The following is a 20504-nucleotide window of genomic DNA, read 5'->3' as shown; positions in this document are numbered from 1 at the left end:
GTTTAAAAAAATAAAAAAGATTCGTTTCAAAACTATTTCTAAATTCAGTTCTAATTTCCAGCAAATGAATAAATGAACAATAATAATGAAGAGTGGTCAAAGAACAGTTATATCCAAACACACATTTTATTCTTATACCCTGTATGGTGATGCATATATCTCCAAAACCTGCACAAATCTAAAACAGATGCACAAATCTAAATTTGTTTTTATAAAAAGAAATATGCATTTAATAAATATTACTGCTAATAATAATTACAACATTATACAAATTGTCATGAATAAACTGAAAAAGCCTCCCAACATGAAGGCATGGAGGCAATGTTTTTTATATGTAATGAATATTTTTTTGTAACATTTAAATCCTCTAATTTTTTTCATATGTAAAAATATTTGTGTATTGCTGTACATCCTGTGTCTATTAAGCAATGTGTATGTGTTTTGGACCTGCATAGGCGCACAACTAACGCGCTCTGCACTGGACTTAAGACCAGCGTTCAGTCGGTCAATAGCGCAATCTATTTCAGTTCCTCAAAATAGTAACTCACCAACAATGCGCATTAACACACCTCCTTTTCAGACAAGCACACCCATAAGTCCACAAAGTGGCATAAATGGATTTGCTATTTAAACAACATGGTATAAAACATGAAAATTAGGGTTGCGCTGGTCTGAAAATAGCAACAAATCTCAACAAACACGTCTTGCACCTTATTGTGCTGAGTTTATGATAGGGCCCTTGCACTTTTTAGCACTGTAACACAAACATGAAATACATTTTTGGTACCTTTTGAGTTTGTCTGTGACAGTTTGGTGTTCGGCCAAGCTCAGGGAGTGTTCTAGAGCCAAGCGCACTCTCTGAAACTCTGTCTTCAGCGCACGATGCTCTTTACGCTCCACCTCCAGCTCTTTTTCTAGAGACTGCTTCTCTGCCTCCAACAACATCACCTTTTTGGACACCTTGCACACTGCACACAAACACAGGACTTTTATATTTGTTTCTAAATGAATAATAAGCATGCAGGATATGCTGGAAAAAAGGCGCAAAAGAAAACAAAGGCATGGGCAACACAAAATATGTGGAGTGTCTGCTCCCTAAGATAAAGCATCATTAAGAAAAAAATCTCCTCAATCTAATAAACAGCACTAAGGTACAAATTGAGGGTTTTGCATAATCTCCTGGCTTCTAGATTCTGAAATAAAGACATTAGGATGATCTTATGTCTCCTGCAGAGTGATGGTTCTCAACCTTGAATGTCCCCTGGACTCCATCACATTATGGATTGAATTGTCTGGGCTGTATAATTCAAATTTACTGTAATTCTCTGTTAAGTGAACCAAATTGTGAAATAATTTACCTGTTACAGTTTTTCTCAGTCGCTTTGGTATTTTTCTCAGACCAGAATTGAAATTTGCAAAACAGTAAGTGCATTTCTCAAAACAATGCATACAAATAGTGAAACACCATGGATTACCTGCAAAAGCCAGCCTCTTGCTCAAAATCCTCAGGTAATCTCTCAAAACTACATTTCTTTGTCAATGAAAGAGTCAGTGCCATCAGAATAAAAAGTCCTTGTGTCATTGTGTACAGATAAGACAGTCAAATCATGTTGTCAATATAACAGTGTACACTGGAGGGGTGTAAACAATTTTTGTTGTTGTTGTTGCTTTTTGTACTATAATTTGCTGCCAGATCATGTCATTGTGATACAGAAAGGAAAAGACAGCACTGCATAGCACAAAGAAAAAACAAAACAAAAGTAGAAATGTGAACTTAGGACAATCTCCTTTCAGATGCACCTTCATCAGAAAAAGTCAAGATTCACCTGTGAGAAATGTACCAATTCAGGACAGATTTAGATAAAAAGTCTATTGGAAAGGCATAGAAAATGCATTATGACACATTATTATGACAGCTTGTTCAGCCATTTTGCATGTAAAGACCTATGCTATGAACTAAAGCCTAAATTCGGCAGTGAGACTATTCAGACAGATACCATTATAATCCATTTTGATCAACATGACATAAGCAATTGATAATGTAGGAAACAGCTGAGAATTGCACTTAATCATTTGCATTGAAGTACAAAAGCATTTAGAACTTGTTCAGAGGAATGAGAAACTGCTTTTCTGATGTGCACAAGTGACACAATGATCTGGAGATTGCACAGGTAGTTTAAGAATTTCAATTCTGATCTGAGAAATCAACCAAAGTGACTAAGAAAAACTGTAGTCTAAAATTAGAAAGTAATATAAATGTTTTTAGTAGTGTACTTAAAAAATGGTTAAAAACAAAACAGCAATGTTAACACTAGTGAATATTTTACTATTAGTTTGTTTGATCATGCCGCCTATTCTTTTGCCTCATAGCAATTTTATGTAAAGAAATGTAATGTTTATGTGTTTATAATGAGTTTTAATGTTTATAATAGTGTATATGGATCTATTTTATTTTCAATTTATGTCAAGCCTCCCGTGGACAGGTTGAGAATTAGCATGTCTGCCAAAACACTTAAACAAATGTATTTGGTTTTCCAGTGTAATTGTGATGCCCATGTCAAAATAATTAAAAATAAATACAAAAATAATAAATAAAATAAATAAATAACTGATGTCTGCGCTAGTTTTGCACATTTTCACCAGACACTTTCTTATGATCACTCAATACACACACACACACACACACACACACACACACGCACACACATACAACCCACTATGCATTTATGTAGTGAAGCTTCAGATAGGTGAGTGGCCTTGACAAACCACCTGCAGAAACACTCAGGATTAGTAACACTTTAAAATAATAGCCCATTAGTTAATGTTTGTTAATGTATTCATGAACAACCAATGATTGCTCACTGTTAGTTCATGTAACTCACAGTTCATTACCTATTAACAAGCCCAACTTTGGATTTAAATAATTCATTCGTAAATGATGTACTGTGATGATTAATAAATGCTGTATATGACTGTTCATACATTCTTCATGTTAAAAAATAACAACAACCAACAACATAAACTAATTGACCATTATTTTAAAAACATGTTACCCAGACATTTCATATCTAACATTGGTCAGTCAACTACGTACAGCCTCTTCACACCAAAGATGATGCAATGGCTGCAGGAGGCACAATGATATTACACATTGCTGTTACTTAGTTACCTAGCTGGGAACTATTTTTGCTAATTATTCCACCAGAATGACAGTACAATTCAGCCATATCAGCCTAGAAAATAGCATCTTTTCATCTTCCATCAGTCTTAGTACACAATTCAACCAAGAGTCAACCTTTAAATAGGAAAACTATTGAACTCTTTTAAAATGATGCTAATGGTCTAATCCAATTCAATGATTTATGCTAAGCTAAGCTAAAAGTTCTCCCGGCAACCTCGGGATCGGCTGAATGAATATAAAAATTGCAAAACTCAACTGTTTAACTGTATGTGACTTGTAAAATGAGCCTATTTCCAAAAAAGATGAGTGTTCCTTTAAGATGATTGTGAAACAGGTTTGATTTGCGGCTGCTGTCTGATGAGGCCACATCTACTATCAGACTACACTGCTTAAACTCAGATTAGTTGTTTTTTTAAAAACAAGATTTTTTAAATGCATTAGGAGTTATGAACAGGGCCAGACAGAATCTGCGGACGTTTTTTGCTATTTCTGCAGAGAATTTTGGTAAAAATCTGCGGATTTCTGCGGAATTATTTTAGGAGTATCCAGCGGAGTATCATAACTAACACCTTAATATATGAAATAAAAAGTAATAAATTACTGAATAAAAACTTAATAAATTCAGATTTACAGATTTACTCAAGTTAAAAAAACAGAATTAATAATGGGCTAAAAATCTGCAGAAATCTGCGTAATTCTGCGGAAAATCTGCGGAAATTCTGCGGAATTCTGCGTGCGCAGACTCCATGTGGGCCTAGTTATGAATAAGGTTATAAAGTGTGCTTCTGGGTACCATACCTTCTTGTGCATGTTTGCTGTGAGCTTCTTTAGCTTTGGCATGCTGTAATTCCAATTGCTCTATCAAAACTTGATTCTCCTCCAGCACTAAGCGAGCCTGTTCCTGCAGCTGCCTCCTACACACACACACACACACAACACATACACCTGTGTGAATGAGCAATGCGGCTGACAACAGCGACAAGAGATCCTTCACTGATGAAGATGACAAGCTGACAGTGAACAGCTGGAAACGATAACAGACAAAGACAGAATACAGCATACTGATGCTAGAACTTCTCTAGGACATACACATTCATTCCAGTTAATCTTACTAAGCTCAGTGTTAACACACACAAATGAATTAGCTCAATGAAAGGGCTTAAATAATGACATTGTGAAAAAAGCAGAATTTCTGAAAGTAAAGTTTTCTTTTTCATTTTCATGCTGATTTTCTCATCAAAGGAAGAAAAGACTGATCACTGCATGCATACACAGTACAAACACACAATTTGTATTTTTATCCAGGAAAATTTTTACTGTTTATTCAACGTGCTGAAGCAGACATGGCTTCCATGGCAACCTGGACCTAAAATTTGCCTTAAAAAAAGACAACCTGAAGGAGACGAAAAATAAAAACTCAAGGAACTCAAGAGTGTTCTTGGAAATTATGATGAATTAGATTTTTAATATACTATTCAATGGCATAAATGTTTTTAGTACTGTGAATTCTTTCAAACTAACTTATTTAAGAAGAAAGCTGATCGTTTAGTTGCCATTCTGATTACACTCTCTATGCACAATTACACTGTAAGCTCGCTCTAGTTCATATCATAAGGTCAATTATCCAATGGCAACCATTTGCATTTGTTTGTTTTTCAAGTACACTTCCTACCAAGCCTTGTTGCCTATTCAAGGAACAACAAATAATAACCTGAATTCAATAGACGACCATTTGATATCAGAAGTGTCTTATATGAAAAGCAAAGTCTTCTAGATTACACTTGTTTTACCAAAATAAAATATGATCATGCCTAAATTTCAATTATCTGATTATTACAGTAAAGTCTAACTTTGCTTAGACAAAAGTCGTCACTTAACAGACGTAATGTACAGGATATAATATAAAGTCATGGTGTAGTGGAAAAAGAATTAATATTGTGTATGACTCCTGTGAGCTTGGAGGACTGCAGCCATACATCTCTGCACTGACTCAAATATCTTACTAATAAAGTCATCTGGAATGGCAAAGAAAGCGTTCCTGCAGGACTCCCAGAGTTCATCAAGATTCTTTGGATTATCTTACCCCAGACATGCTCAATAATGTTCATGTCTGGTGACTAGACTGGCCAATACAGAAGCACCATGACCTTCTTTGCTTTTATGTAAAGGCTGAAGTATAAAGAGCACCATCCTGCTGAAGAATTTGCCCTCTCCTATGGTTTGTGATGTAATGGGCAGCACAAATGTCTTAATACCCAAGGCTATTGATGTTGCCATCCACTCTGCAGATCTCTTGCACGCCCCCCATACTGAATGTAACCCGAAACCATAATTTTTCCTTCATCAAACTTGACTGATTTCGGTGAGAATCTTGGGTCCATGCTGGTTCTAATAGGTCTTCTGCCGTATGTGCGATGATTGTGATGCAGTTCAACAGATGATTCATCTGAAAAATCCACTTTCTGCCACTTTTCCAAATGATCAACTAGTGTAGAAGTCAAGTTACTATTTGTTGCTCTAATAACTGGGATAGACGACAATACTTTTGTCAGGTAGTGTATAATTTCACAGGCTAATGCATCGACAGATCACTGTGCTTCATGAACAAGAAGGAACCTAAGGTCAAGTTAAATTCACATTTTGGAAATTCAGAAGCAAGGGCAGTATCACCGCAACCTGAACTTTCATAACGCCTCAGCAGTGTCACAGACTGAACATTTTCATACCACGTCACTTTGCTGAAATAACCTATGAAAAGGGAGCTCAGACAAAAGTATCGAGTGCTCTACATGTTCATATGTTTCAGTAGTCTAACTGTTCTGCATTAAAAATCCTTTTTTTTGGTCTTAAGTAATATAATAATTTTCGGAGATACTGAATTTTGTGTTTTCATTCACTGTAAGCGTTCCTTATGTGTGTGTATGAATGAATATTTTTTGGTTTCCAACCCTACACATCTGATTCATTCTCACTCTTATTCTCATAACTTCAGACCCATGACTGCCAGCCATACACAGACAGAACCATGAGACGCTATCAATTGTGTGATAAGAGCATGGCTAGCGGAGTGAAGCATGCCTCAAGGACAAGATGCCCTGTGTTTGTTATCACCCTCGAGACTATCACAATCCCCTTCGACAAATTCACTTTCAGCTTCCCAAAGTTTCTTGAAATAATATTCACAGAAGGAACGTCAGCACATGTCCGCTGTGATTTTATTCCCAAGTGCACAAAAAAAAACATATGCACACATTTTTACATCACCCAGAAACAAACTTACCATTCTTTGTTGCTGACAGTGCTGCTTTTGCTGACCTGAGTATGAAGTTTCTCATTTTCCTGAATGACCTCCTCTGCACGCACTCTTAGACTCTGTAGTTCTTCCTGTCAAGAGAATTTGTTTTATTTTGCTATGGAAAAACGGATCTCCATAAACTGCTATGATGCTTTAGGTAAGGTTATTGGTATGCATGAACATCCTCAGGGTGCATTTGCAAATGCATTCATCTCAGTCAAAGTTCATCTGAAACTTCAGTAGATCTGCACAAACCAAAAACCATCTCCAATGCTTTTGCAGACTCTCAAAATAATACTCCAGAATGACGCTCCTTTCAGAAGATTACAAGATAAGAGTGACTGACTTTAGTTTTTTAAAGAACTAATAAACCTGCAAAATATTATTACATAAAGCGATAGTTCACCCCAAAACTCTGAGAATTCTGTCATCATTTACTCGCCCTTTACTTAACTGTTTCCTTCTTCTGTGAAACAAGAAAGCTGGAAACCTGTAACCATTGATATGCATAGCATTCGTTTTCCTACTGTGGAAGTCAATGGTTACAGGTTTTCAGCTTCTTCTTTTTTTAATGACCTTCTTTAGTGTTAAACGAAAGAAAGAAACTGATAAAGGTTTGAAACCACTTGAGGGTGAGTAATTTTTGGCTGAACTATCCTTTAAATATCAGAAATGAATGTATTTATTCAACCATTGCCTACAAAATGAGGTGGTAAAAATCATTGTTAATCCCTTTAAAACAAAATGTAACTGAGTGGAAATATCTTTAAATTCATAGCAGGTAGGTATAGCGGGACTACTGGCTGCACTGCAAGTGTGTTAGGAAGAGAGAGACTGAGATTAAGTGAAAATGAGTAGTGCATGTGTATGTGAGAGAGGGAGAGGGGGAGAAATAGGCATAGTCAGAAAGCCTACATAGATCATGTGTTCAGTGCAGTTGTTTTCCCTGCATCATTCTCATATTCTCATTTTTTCTTTATTTTATCAGCTGGTGTGTGGTGTGCAGTCTGGTGCAATATGGCTGCCGTCGCGTCATCCAGGTGGATGCTGCACACTGGTGGTGGATGCTGCACCCGATGTGTAAAGCGCCTTAAGTGCCCAGAAAAGCACTATATAAATTAAATTATTATTATTATTATTATTATTATTATTATTATTATTATTATTATTATTATGTCTAGGCTATAAAGCTAGTTGTAGACTCTCTCGTTGGTCACGTCATCTGTGAATCTTAATAAAATTGGATAACTTCTGGTAAATACCATAATATGTAAAAAATGTGAACTGACTTTCCCTTTTTTACAAAGAAACATATACAAACTCACCTCACAGGACTTGAGGAGTTTGTCTTTGGCATTCAGATGGTCCTCATAGGCCAGAAGCAGAGGTGATAAATATTTCATATCCAGCTAAAGGCAATAAAAAGCTCAGCTATAGCATTAAACAAACCAATTACACATCTGTGAAAGATGAGTGCCATTTTGGTGTCTGCCTCAAATTACAAGTGCAAAAGTTATTTTATATAAAAGAAATGATGATTTTAAAAATAAAATGAAAATATATTATTATAACAATTCCCTGTAACATACATTTGCCGGACACTTTATTAGGTACACCTGTCCAACTGCTCATTAATGCAAATTTCTAATCAGCCAATCACATGACAGCAACTCAATGGATTTAGGAATGTAGACCTGGTCAAGACGATCTGCTGCAGTTTAAACTGAGCATCACAATGGGGAAGAAAGGTAATTTAAGTGACTTTAAACATGGCACGGTTGTTGGTGCCAGATGGGCTAGTCGGAGTATTTCAGAAACTGCTGATCAACTGGAATTTTCACACACATCCATCTCTAGGGTTTTCAAAGAAAAGTCTGAAAAAGAAAAAATATCCAGTGAGCGGCAGTTGATGCCAGAGGTCAGAGGATAATGACCAGACTGGTTTGAGCTGATAGAAAGGCAATAGTAACTCAAATAACCAAACGTTACAACCGAGGAATGCAGAAGATCATCTCTAAATGCACAACATGTCCAACCTTGAGGCAGAAGGGCTACAGCAGCAGAAGACCACACCGGGTGCCACTACTGTCAGCTAAGAATAGGAATTTGAGGCTACAATTTGATTTTTATTGGACAATAGAAGATTGGAAAAACGTTGCCTGGTCTGATGAGTCTTGATTTCTGCAACAACATTCAGATGGTATGGTCAGAATTTGTGAACAAAATGAAAGCATGGATCTATCCTGCCTTGTATCATCTGTTCAGGCTGGTGGTAGTGTAATTTGTACCAACTGAGCATCATGTCATCGCAACAGTCTACCTGAGAATTGTTCCTGACCATGTCCATCCCTTTATGTCCACAGTGTACCCATCTTCTAGTGCTACTTCAAACAGGATAACACTCCATGTCATAAAGTGCTAATCATCTCAGACTTGTTTCTTGAACATGACAATGACTTCACTGTACTCAAATGGTCTCCACAGTCCCCAGACTCAATCCAATAGAGCACCTTTTGTATGTGGTGGAACAGGAGATTCGCATCATGGATGTGCAGCCGACAAATATGCTGCCACTGCGTAATGCTATCATGTCAATATGGACCAAAATCTCTGAGAAATAATTCCAGTACCTTGTTGAATCTATGCCACGAAGGATTAAGGCAGTTCTGAAGGCAAAAAGGGGTCCAAGTAAGTTGTACCTAATAAAGTGGCCGGTAAGTGTATATTATGTAAAAATAGATTTTAAAAATCCAGACCTGTGCGTATTAAATACATACAGTAACAATAAGTGATTTTATTAGATTTGAAACCATTGAAAACATCTTGCTGATAAATAAGTAAATCTAGCAGTTTCAAGGTAAGTAACAAACTTAAAAAAAAATTCAAATGACTTAGTATTTACTTAGTACATTGGTGCTGCAATGCAATGCTTAGGGTGTTTTAAAACATCACCAAATTATTCTAAATTTGCCTTACAGATTTTGTTTATACAAATGTTTTGTTTTTGTAATTTTTTGCTCAGAAAATGTAAACAGCAACATTCCAAAGTCCTGAAAATCATGCTGTATAACCCTTATATTTAAATGCAATTAAAATATAATTAAATACCCACAAATACATTTTTAGTACATTGTTATTTTTTGTGTTAAATAAAAGTGTGATGGTTTTACACTAAATATACTAATTAAAAGTATGTTTATACTTCAGTGGGACTTTAGTACACTTGACAAAAGTATACTAAATACCAGTAAACACTTAAATAAATTTTTAGTGTACTACAATAAAGTACACTACAGAAAAAAACATCCAAAAGAGTTTTATTAGTGTGTTTTTCAAAAGTGTGCTTTAAATGCTTTAAATATAAGTTGATTTTTAGTACACTGTTTACATACTAATCCTAAGTTTAAAATAAGTTAATATATAAAAAAATCTATTAGTAATGTATTGTAGTTGAAGTACATTTTTCCAAAAGTTGTACTTAAGTACACTTAATGTGAATGCAATATTATCACTAACACTTAAATTGATTTTGAGTGTGGTAATTTTAAGTTTACATTAAATTTACTTTATTAAAAATCTATTAGTAATATATTGTAGTAGAAGTATATTTTCCCAAAATACTTTTAATACAGAATTTAGCACACTAATTTTTTTCAATTTGTATATTCTTTTAATATAGTACTATTAAACTTTAAATTAGTCATAAATATATTTAAATGTTTAAAAATAGGGTTCAAGTGTATTTCTAGTTGTAACTAAATATATATTTTTTCAAATCACAGATATAGTATGTTAAAAGCACATTTTAGTTCAATTTCATGGTGGCTCAAAATAGCACAGTTGAGTAAACTTAGATGTATTAAGTTTATCTTAACATATACTTAATACTATCTTTTAGTAAATTAAGTACAAAAATAGTGTGCGAAAATAGAGTACTTTTAGTACATTACTGAAAAGTGTACTAAGTAAACTTAAATAAAGTGCATTTTAGTGCACTTTTTTTTACCTGGGTTATTTAGATTCTTTGATTTCTCTTGACACTCTTTTTGCAACTAGTATTTTGTCCTACAAAAAAAGTGTTCTAACTTAAACTAAATTAATGAACCTTTTACCACATAACAATCTTCATCATGCAAGCAACAAATCAGAAACATTAAGAAATCAACAGAAGAAGCATACACTGAAATCTATAGAATACAATACATACCAGCCACGGAGGTGCAGGTCCTTTCACTGGTAGGCCCTTAAGCTGAGCATTCTGGGAAATCCAAGAAAAGAAAAGCATTTGAGCGTATGCATTATCTCACTTCCTTTATTCCTATAGATATTGTGATGTGACAAAAGGATCACAATTACTGTAATTAGACGGCAACATAATTATAAAGAGCTGTGCCAGTTCTTTGACAGATAACCGAACAGTAGAATAGAAAGGATAAGACACACTTGGAGGCCATTCATGGAGATGTGTTTTTGCAGTAAAAAAAAAAGTGAGATGCAGTGCAGTGAAATGAAAACAAAAGCTATAGAGACTGCAGAGGCATAGTTTGAACAAGTTGAACTTTTTGACGTTGGAACATAATGGAAAAACAGCTCAGTGGAACACACAATTTTTATTTATTTTTTTAAGTTGAACAGAATGTACTATAATGAATACAGGGGTTTCCAGTCATTCAGATTAGCAGCAAAATTGGATTGAAAGTCTGTGACAAGACTAGATAGAGTGTGACAGTGTGTTTTAGAGGGTGTGTGGATATATCCTTTAAAGCAATGAGAGATGAGCCTCTTTTGGACATTGATGCAAGAGGGCAATTCAGAGCTCACAAGTGACATGAGCCAATGACCCCCTCAGGAAAGTCAGACATGCGCACACACACACAGCTCAGAACTAATGTAGCTCAGAGGTTGCTTTAGGACAGGCTGCTATTGTGAGTTGAAGAGACATCTTTTATGAGTGTGACATACAGTAGTCTGCAATCTTTTTTTCTCCAAAGGATATACCTTTGTTTTAAAATGAAGACCATGGCTGATGACTCCTGACGTTCGTTATTGTTACAGGTGAAGTGTGAAAACATTTTGAAACATTAAAAAGGAAAATGACTGTCAAGCTTGCCTTCCCATCTCTGCGTTTCTGTCATTTGAACTGCTCTGGTTTAACCGATGTTATTAAGGACATCACGCAGGTGATGAAGCAATTACTTTGGCTGATTAATCAGTCTGAGATTATAGCTGCAGAATGACAAACAGAATTGGAGAACTACTTTGCTAGTTTTGTTTGATTTGATTTGAACTTATTTATCTTGTTAACAAAACTGAATAGAAAACAAACGTGTCTGATACAAAAAAACAAAAAACAAATAAAACATCAATGATAAAACGCAATAAAGGTTTATTTTCATCATGGTCCTCTGTGGTGGCAAACACACAACAGATGATGTAGTATCTACTATCAAATACTAATTTTAAAACCATCACATTCTTTACATATAAAACATTTAAATGTGCAATATTCTATTTAATCATTATGATTTTTACTTTAAACTATTTTTAAAATCTTAAAACATAAAATAATATATGTTTGCCCATTTTTGAATTTATATCAGCATATATTGTAATTCCTACCTTTTATAATAAAGGTATGTTAAGCTCTGACCATATCAGTCATTAGTTACAGGAATCCAGGGAGGGCCTAAATAACTTAAATCCAATAATTGACATGATGTGTAACCCAATTAAAAATAAAACAATTATTCAATTTTTTCTTCCAAAAATATAATAAATTATTAACAACAAGCTCATACTTTTACAAAAATCTTTAAAGATTCAGCAGGGGGTTTTGACACCTCTACTTTGGAAAAAGTCAGAAAAGTGGGCGTGTCCAGCTCTGTTTAGGGGGGAGTGTCGGAGGAAGAAAAGTGGGATGGTGTGGGAGTGTCTATTTGGGCATGCGCGAGTTTCAGAATTAAAATACACATACATACACACAGGAGAAAGTGACAGTGTTTAACCTACATGGACATTTAGTCGAATTATTTGCCAAATTATTAAATGGTGGACTTTAACTGCAGTTTGGCTCTTTCATTCAGGGAATTTAGTCATGTCCCTTGCGACAAACGAGATATTTGATTCGAGGAACTGCTCTAAGCGTGTATTTTTCATGCCATGTTTGATACCGCACGGCGAATGAGAGAAAAAAAAACCCTCAGCATTTCCCGGAAACTTAGATGCACACGAAAATTTGTAGAATGAAATATGCATATAGGGTATGTCATAATGACTTCATAGCCTATGAAATCCAAGTATGTAATCTTTAGGTGCGTTCGACACAAAGCTCAGCTGCAGCCGGTGATCAACGAGATTAGCCGAGCGCAGGCGGGGCCGGAGTTAAAAACGGAGCCGTCAAGACAGACAGCTGGACACTTCGGGACTCAAAGTTGCTGCAGTCATGATGACCGATCACATGGCGTCATCATATTTTTTTTGTTATTTTTATTTATAACAACAAAACATTTACAAATAAAACAGAATACAGTTTCTACAAACTGTAGTTCCTTTTTAAACAATAAGAGAGAATTATGAATAAAATATATAACAAATGCATGAGAGAAATAAGAGGAAATGAGAGGTTAATATAAACATAAAAATGAACAGGTCTATTAAATACAAAGCAATAAGCATAAATTCTAGGAGTTAAACATCACTCTTTAGGCTAATACTTCTTGTTTGAATGTGCTAAAAAAGGGTTTACATATATGTACATTTATAGATATAAAAATTTCCAATGTAAAAAGCAAAACAAGGTGTTTTGATTTGGTCTTAATAAATGACATTATTTTGAATAATGAATGAATTTTCAAAAATGCATTTTAATCCAAAAAGATTGTGTTGAAAAGAACAAAATGTAAAATAAGTGAGCTATGTAGAAGTTTCCCAGAAAGAGCAGGTAGCCTTTAAACTGCTAGACAGGAAATAAAATATATATTTATATTATAATAATAAAACCATTTTATAATTATTTAATAAAATAGTTCTTTACTTTAATTTGTTAAGAGAGCTTTAGGGGGGCAGGATCAATGATGATGATTTTCTTATTTCAAGTCTGTAAGACCTATTTGAGTTCATATTTAGGTTATTCACTAAAATATATAATTTAAATCGTTCATGGAGATGAATGCAGTAAATAGTCTGTATAAAAAAGTTAAAAATAAACCTGTGCAAACAAGCTAACCTTTATAACCAGATTATTTAACAAAAGATGATTACTGCAGTAAAATATTTGTAGTCTTTTAATAAGCAAGATGTGTGCAGGATAGAGAGGGTGTAAAAAGTGAATTGTTTGTTTTGAAACTTTTGAATCGGAATTTGTCCAATTATAAACCCGAAACACACGTGTTTGTTGTCATGTGGTGAACTCGGCCAATCGTGTAATATCGGTGTTGTCATCAAAGCTCCTGCAGTCGCTCTTCAGAAGCTGCATGGTCTGAGTTTGCCGTCTGATCTCGGAGCGCTGTCGCGGTACTTTGATGCCACATGTGACAGTCACGTGGCGTCGGCGCAGCATCAATCCGGACAAGATTTCTAACCAGAATGCACCGCTTTAAGACAGATTTCGATCGATCTGCGCAGCGCTGCATGAAGTCGAACGCACCTTTTAACATTGGCTAATGTTCATGTCAATACGCAAGGATTGGAACCAGGGGCTATTATATGATTGGCTGAGGTGCCTCATGTGATCCAACTTATCCGTTACACTTTTTCCAATGTTAGATAATTTTATATAAGCTGTGTTTCATTTCAAATGCTGCAACCTCCAAAGGACATGTCATACTCTTTTTATTTTTTTAACATGTGTTTAGATAAGTAAAGTAAAATAAGCCTAATTCATACATTTAATCCGGAGTTTTCTTTTAAAAACGTCCTGCCGTTATCAGCGTGCAATGAATCTTGGGACATTCGAGGCCGCGAAGGACCCACTACTTGTGTACTTCATTACCTGATACTACTTGCAGATTTGGCGTGCTGTCCCAGTAGAGAACCCTGAGCACAGAGATACTTAAGCCCAGGGCTCCTGTCGGGTCATTTAACATAGAAGGGGGTCCAAAATCAGGTAGGTTTAGAGAGTTCCCCTTTTGTAAAGGAGGAAAATGAGGACATGGGGTGATTGGGGAATTCTTCAAAAACTAAGATAAGGCAGGTACGAAAAAAGAGCTATTTATGTAGGCTTGGATTCATCTGATTGGTTTATAGGTAATTGTTGATATGAGACCAGCCATGATTAATCATAGCATGTGATCTTCTGAAAATTAGTTTGTAAATCTTCACTTAATTTTAGGTCATTAAATTTACAGAAAAAGATTCTTAAAAAAAGTTTTCAAAAAGCTTCTTCTTCTAAATCAGTTTAATTTTTAAAGTGCTGTATGACCCTGTGTGCAATGTACTTTTTTTAACACTAATTATAGTAAAAGTAACACTGCTGAGAGACCCCAGATTTAATGACTCAATCACATTGCAGCAGTGTTGCCAGCCACTGTCTTAATCACTCTGTCAGCCTTCCCGCACACGCTTCCTGCGTCCCGCTGCCTCAACACAGCGTTCAGACACATTCAGTGTTACACTGATCCACTTAAGTCTAGAAAGGAAGCAATCAGCAGTACTGTAAAAAGCAGAGGTCGGTGGACAGAGTGAGAGGAAGACAGAGAGAGCCAAGTTTCACACTTGCAGCCTGCAGTTTCTTCTTTAACTAAAGCCTAACTAAAGCTTAACTAAAGCATGTGACAACTGACCAAATTTCCTTAAATTTCAACCTTGCTGAGATGGAAGGAGGGACAGTAGGAGAGAAAGAGCAAAAAAAGAGAGTGAGATCCAGACTACTGACCTGAAACTAAAGTGACAGAGTATATTTAGCCTGCCGATTGTCTCCTCTTTTCCCACCGCTCCCTTCTACCCAACCACACACCAGTGCTCAAATTAAAGTCAGTCTTTTAACAACCAGAGTTCAACAGTCAAGGATGGTGAAATGATCAATCGCTTTAAATGAACAGATCTGATAGTATCATTTTTCAAATTAAAACCATTAACCGAAATCTCAACTGGAATATTTAAGACATAGTCAGAATATTTAAGAGAGAGTTCAATTCTGTGATCAGCGGGATCTCTAATTCATTGTGGTTTGGGACTTTTAGCCCTAGGCTCATCTTTTAATGAAGAGCATGTCTAGAATCTGAATACTGTACAGATGAATGAAGAGCAGATTAATATATTATACTGAAGACTCTGAGCAATCAAGGGAGTCATTCTCTCTGTGAACCCGCGAGTATGACAGGCTCAAAGTTCAGAAAGCCCTCATCAATACAGAATAAGCTCACTCCAACACTTCCTCCTTAATAAAATGACACTAGCAGGACAAATCTGAGATCTTTGATCCTTCAAAGATGGACGCCGAAGAGGTCACAGCGCCCTTGGGCTGTCAAACTCTTCTGAGGCTTGTTAAAGAAGCTCAGTTATGCAATTCCTTGGAGTGCTTTCCACTTAATATTCACTGCATCAAGACTCATAAAAAACTTATGGCAACTCAGCAGTTTAGTTAGAGGGCTCATTTCGACATCATAGCTCGTACATACAAATCCAAACACAGTTAAACAACATTCTACGGCCAGAAGAGTTTAGAGGGTAACTGATAAAAGGAGTATGTTTAGATGAAGGTTAGTCATGAATATTTTCCCAGCTGCCCCTGATCTCAGAGGCCCTAGAAGAAGTAATGCATGCATAAGGCTAGACAAGCTGCACACCAGAGTAGAGCAGCAACCATCTCTGATTCCACGCGCACACACAGATCTCATCTCAACCTCTCACTGGTTAATGCTCCTTTGAAATTGTAATACCCCACAAACTATCATCTCTGCATTAAACAGGAAGTGGGAGATGAAAGGAAGAGCTGCATATCATTACTCTGGCGTCAGCTAATCACACCCCGCATGACTAGAAAAAGGCACAGTGTCAGATAAACTACTGAAATTTTCAGAGCAGTCTTTTTTTTTGAGTTATAAGGACAAATGAATTGTAGTTTCCAGCACTGCTCCTAAATCAGTCAACGCAGATTTGAAGCAATTAACGTCAGTTATCACGCACAGCACCGATCTCTCACATCAAAACAAAAGATCAGGCAAGCGAGACTGCGGATATAATGTTCCGAACATGAGCTCAAACATTTATCATTTCAGAAATGTTTAATTAAGGACTGTGACATTTCTACACAATATATGAAAACAGCACACAGTACTTTGCAAGTACTTAAAAGTGCATTAGTAACTTTCTCCTCGGAGAACTCAAGTAAAGCTAGAAAATGTCTCCAAGAAGACTGAAAGAAGATTGATAGTTGATGGGAGTATTCATTATATCTTTCATTCATCCATTAATTTTTTTTTCGGCTTAGTCCCTTTATTAATCTGGGGTTGCCACAGCAGGATGAACCGCCAACTTATCCAGCATATGTGTTACGAAGCGGATACCCTTCCAGCTGCAATCCATAACTGGAAAACACCCATACGCACTCATTCACACACAGACAATTGTACTCACCCAATTCCCCTATAGCACAATACTTTGGACTGTGGGGGAAACCGGAGCACCCAGAGGAAACCCATGCGAACATAGGGAGAACATGCAAACTCCACACAGAAGCGCCAACTGACCCATCCGAAGTTCAAACCAGCAACCTTCTTGCTGTGAGGCAAATGTGCTACCCACTGCGCCACCGTGCAGCCCATTATGTCATTGAGAATTTTTTTATTCATAAACAAACTTTGAATAATGAATATAAGCAAGCTCAACAATACCCGCTTAAAATATGAAAACAAACCTCACTGGACCTTGCAGAAGTTCAAAATGCATTGAGGCATGCAAGAATGAACCTCATTGGTTGTCACGCATCAAAAAAGCATCAAAAAAGCATGCATAAGCTTCCGTGACCAATTTTGAATGCTGTAAACTCTGTCAGTTTATCAATATTTAAATGTGAATAAAATATGAGCAATAATATCTCTCCCAAAGACATTTTCAGTGCGTGTGACCAACAACCGCATAAGTCCACAAAAATAAAAAATGAGATTACCATGTGACAATAACTGTATGTGTGAACTTTGTATAGAGAAACAGTTTTGGGATATTTTTACATGACCAAGATTCTGCATTTTAAACATTAAAATAGCTTCACACAGAAAAAAACACTTATGTCCACTAAGAAGAATGGAGCTGCCTTGTCTGCTGGCAGCTAGCTCTCTGCAACTCTCACATGGTCACCCACTGAAGCTAAGCAGGGCTGCGCCCGATCAGTACCTGGATGGGAGACCAGATGGGAAAGCTAGGTTGCTGCCAGAAGTGTTGTTAGTAAGGCCAGCAGAGGGCGCCCAACCTGCGGTCTGTGCGGGTCCTAATGCCACAGTATAGTGATGGGGACTCTATACTGCTCAGTGAGCGCTGTCTTTCAGATGAGATGTTAAACTGAGGTCCCGACTCACTGTTGTCGTTAAAAATCCCTTCGAAAAAGAGTAGGGGTTTAACCCAGGCATCCTGGCCAGTTCTGCTCACTGGCCTGTGTCCATCATGGCCTCCTTACCCTCCCCATATCAGAATTGGCTTCATCACTCTGTCTCCTCTCCACCAATCAGCTGGTGTGTGGTCTGGCGCAAAATGGCTGCCAACGCGTCATCCAGGTGGATGCTGCGCACTGGTGGTGGATGAGGAGATTGCCCCCAATGTGTGTAAAGCACTTTGAGTACCCAGAAAAGCGCTATATAAATGTAAGAAATTATTATTATTATTATTATTATTATTATTGTTATCTGCTTACTGTCATGTCCGCTTCGGACAGTAAAAGGCAAATTCTCTGCAAAAAAAGGAAAGCTGACGTAAACGAATGGAAGAATAGAGTAAGGAAGGTGTTACGGAATGCTGGGAAACCATATTTGAATCGAAAAGAAGAACAAGAAACAGGAAAAAAAATCACCGAAAGAGGTTAGTAGAAGAACTGTATATGTGATCTCTCTCTCCCTCTCTGTTTCTCTCTCTCTCTCAACGCACTGAGGAGCACTAAACTGACCCAGCTGAGGCTCGAACCCGCGACCTTCTTGCTGAGAAGCATATTGTGAGATGGCGGAGTGAGAGAACAGTTTTAAGCCAGCACACCTGTATAATTTTCTAAATAAACGACAATATTTAGCTATGATGTATGTCAGCATTTTTTTGCTTTTATTGTTGTATTTATTTTATTTACTACTTATTGTTAATAATTGATAGCTATCGTACTGTACTGTAAGAAGGTCTATGTATTGTACATTGTTCATACTGTATTTTCTCTTTTTAATAATAATAATAATAACAATAATAAACTTGAAAGAAATGCTTAACTTTTAACCTGAAGTTTCTGTTACTGTATTAAAACTAAGCGAAAGAAATCAGATCTTCAGTGGTTTAAAGTGATATGATGAATTAAAGTTATTAAAAAAAGTTTTACTTTTATTCCACACTAACTGGACATATAACGTTCTTCCACATTTGAGAAGTATAAATCACAATAACTTAAGCAATTTAAGTAAGTATAAACACAATAATAGATTTTTAATACTGACCCTAAAAAATGTTATCCCCTGAAAATTGAAAAGCTTATGTTTTCTATCTTCAAGTAAAATAAACATACATACATTTCCCACCCAATACATATGAAAAAAAACATCTTATTACTCAAAATTTGAAAATATGGACTTATATGGTTGATTGTGTCGAGGCCCTATTTATTACAGAATTCATAATTTGGTGTGAACCAACCATTGATACCTCATTAAGACCTGTCTCTAAAATTGGTGTAGAGTAAATTATTTTACCTCGTCTTTGGTGAGAGGACGGAATCGGGCCTGGTATCTGCTAAGCTCCACGTTAAGACGGTGGACAGTCATCTTCAAGCCATCATTCTCATCCACCAGCTCCTGTGCCTGTTGTCTCAGACTCGATAACTCAGAGCCTTCCCCTATACACACAATGACAAATAGTTAAACCAGAACTGATTCAAGCAAAGCCACAAGCAAATGAGCAAAAAAACTCCCACCCAGACATGTACACATATTACATGTGCTTCTCTAACTTTGAGGCACTTCGAGTAGTCTGAAAGAACATGCTTCATAGAGGAATTCTGTCAATTTCTACATGAACAGCTATGAACAAGTGTCATTTTCACCACATCTCAAGCACAATTCATACTGCTGTCTCCTTGGTAACCAGGAAGATTATTTTTTTTGGAAAAAATGTTACAGGGGAATAAACTGTTAGATGTCATGAGAATGACGCCACAGCTGAAGGACAGATAGTTGAACAGTGTCAGAATTATTAGAGTCACTGAATTATTAGCCTTATTATTAGCAGTTTTTTCCCCCAATTTCTGTTTAACAGAGAGAAAAAAAAATTTCAACAAATTTCTAAACATAATAGTTTTAATAAGTCATTTGTAATAACTGATTTATTTTGTCTTAGCCTTAATGGCAGTAAATATTATTTTACTAGATTTTTTTTAAAACACTTCTATACAGCTTTAAGTGATATTTAAAGGCTTAACTAGGTTATTTAGGTTAACTAGGCAAGTTATTGTATAACAATGGTTTGTTCTGTAGACTATCGAAAAAATATAGCTTAAAGGGGCTAATAATTTTAACTTTAAAATGGTTTTTAAAAAATTAAAAACTGCTTTTATTTTAGCGAAATAAAACAAATAAGACTTTCCCCAGTAGAATACATATTATCAGACATACTGTGAAAATTTCCTTGCTCTGTTCAACATCATTTGGGAAATTAAAAAAAAAAAAATTAAAGGAGGGCTAATAATTAATATATATATATATATATATATATATATATATATATATATATATATATATATATATATATATATATATATATATATATATATATATATATATATATATATTAGCCTGTGATGTATACACCCTGAAGGTATTTTAGGAATATACAAGTTTCTTCTTTCAG

General features: G+C 35.8%; 1 protein-coding gene across 12 annotated transcripts in view; it reads right to left on the bottom strand.

The window, feature by feature from the left end:
• cep89 (centrosomal protein 89) overlaps nucleotides 1-20504 on the bottom strand; it is a 109046-nt gene that overhangs the window by 72068 nt on the left and 16474 nt on the right. For 11 of the 12 annotated variants that reach the window (XM_087258999.1, XM_087259000.1, XM_087259001.1 and 8 more), the window contains 6 exons: nucleotides 19352-19494; nucleotides 10684-10734; nucleotides 7802-7885; nucleotides 6462-6565; nucleotides 3980-4095; nucleotides 788-968 (listed from right to left, as the gene is read on the bottom strand). In XM_087258999.1, the coding sequence (XP_087115125.1) occupies nucleotides 788-968; nucleotides 3980-4095; nucleotides 6462-6565; nucleotides 7802-7885; nucleotides 10684-10734; nucleotides 19352-19494 (679 nt within the window). Of the gene's footprint in view, nucleotides 1-787; nucleotides 969-3979; nucleotides 4127-6440; nucleotides 6566-7801; nucleotides 7886-10683; nucleotides 10735-19351; nucleotides 19495-20504 lie in introns of all 12 variants that reach the window. The other variant, XR_015494633.1, reaches the window with a different exon arrangement.

Source organism: Danio rerio, chromosome 7, assembly GCF_052040795.2.
Source record: "Danio rerio strain M-AB ecotype USA chromosome 7, GRCz13ab, whole genome shotgun sequence".
NCBI lineage: Eukaryota > Metazoa > Chordata > Actinopteri > Cypriniformes > Danionidae > Danio > Danio rerio.
The sequence above is the reverse complement of the archived record's forward strand: the minus strand, read 5'-3'. Positions and strand labels throughout refer to the sequence as shown.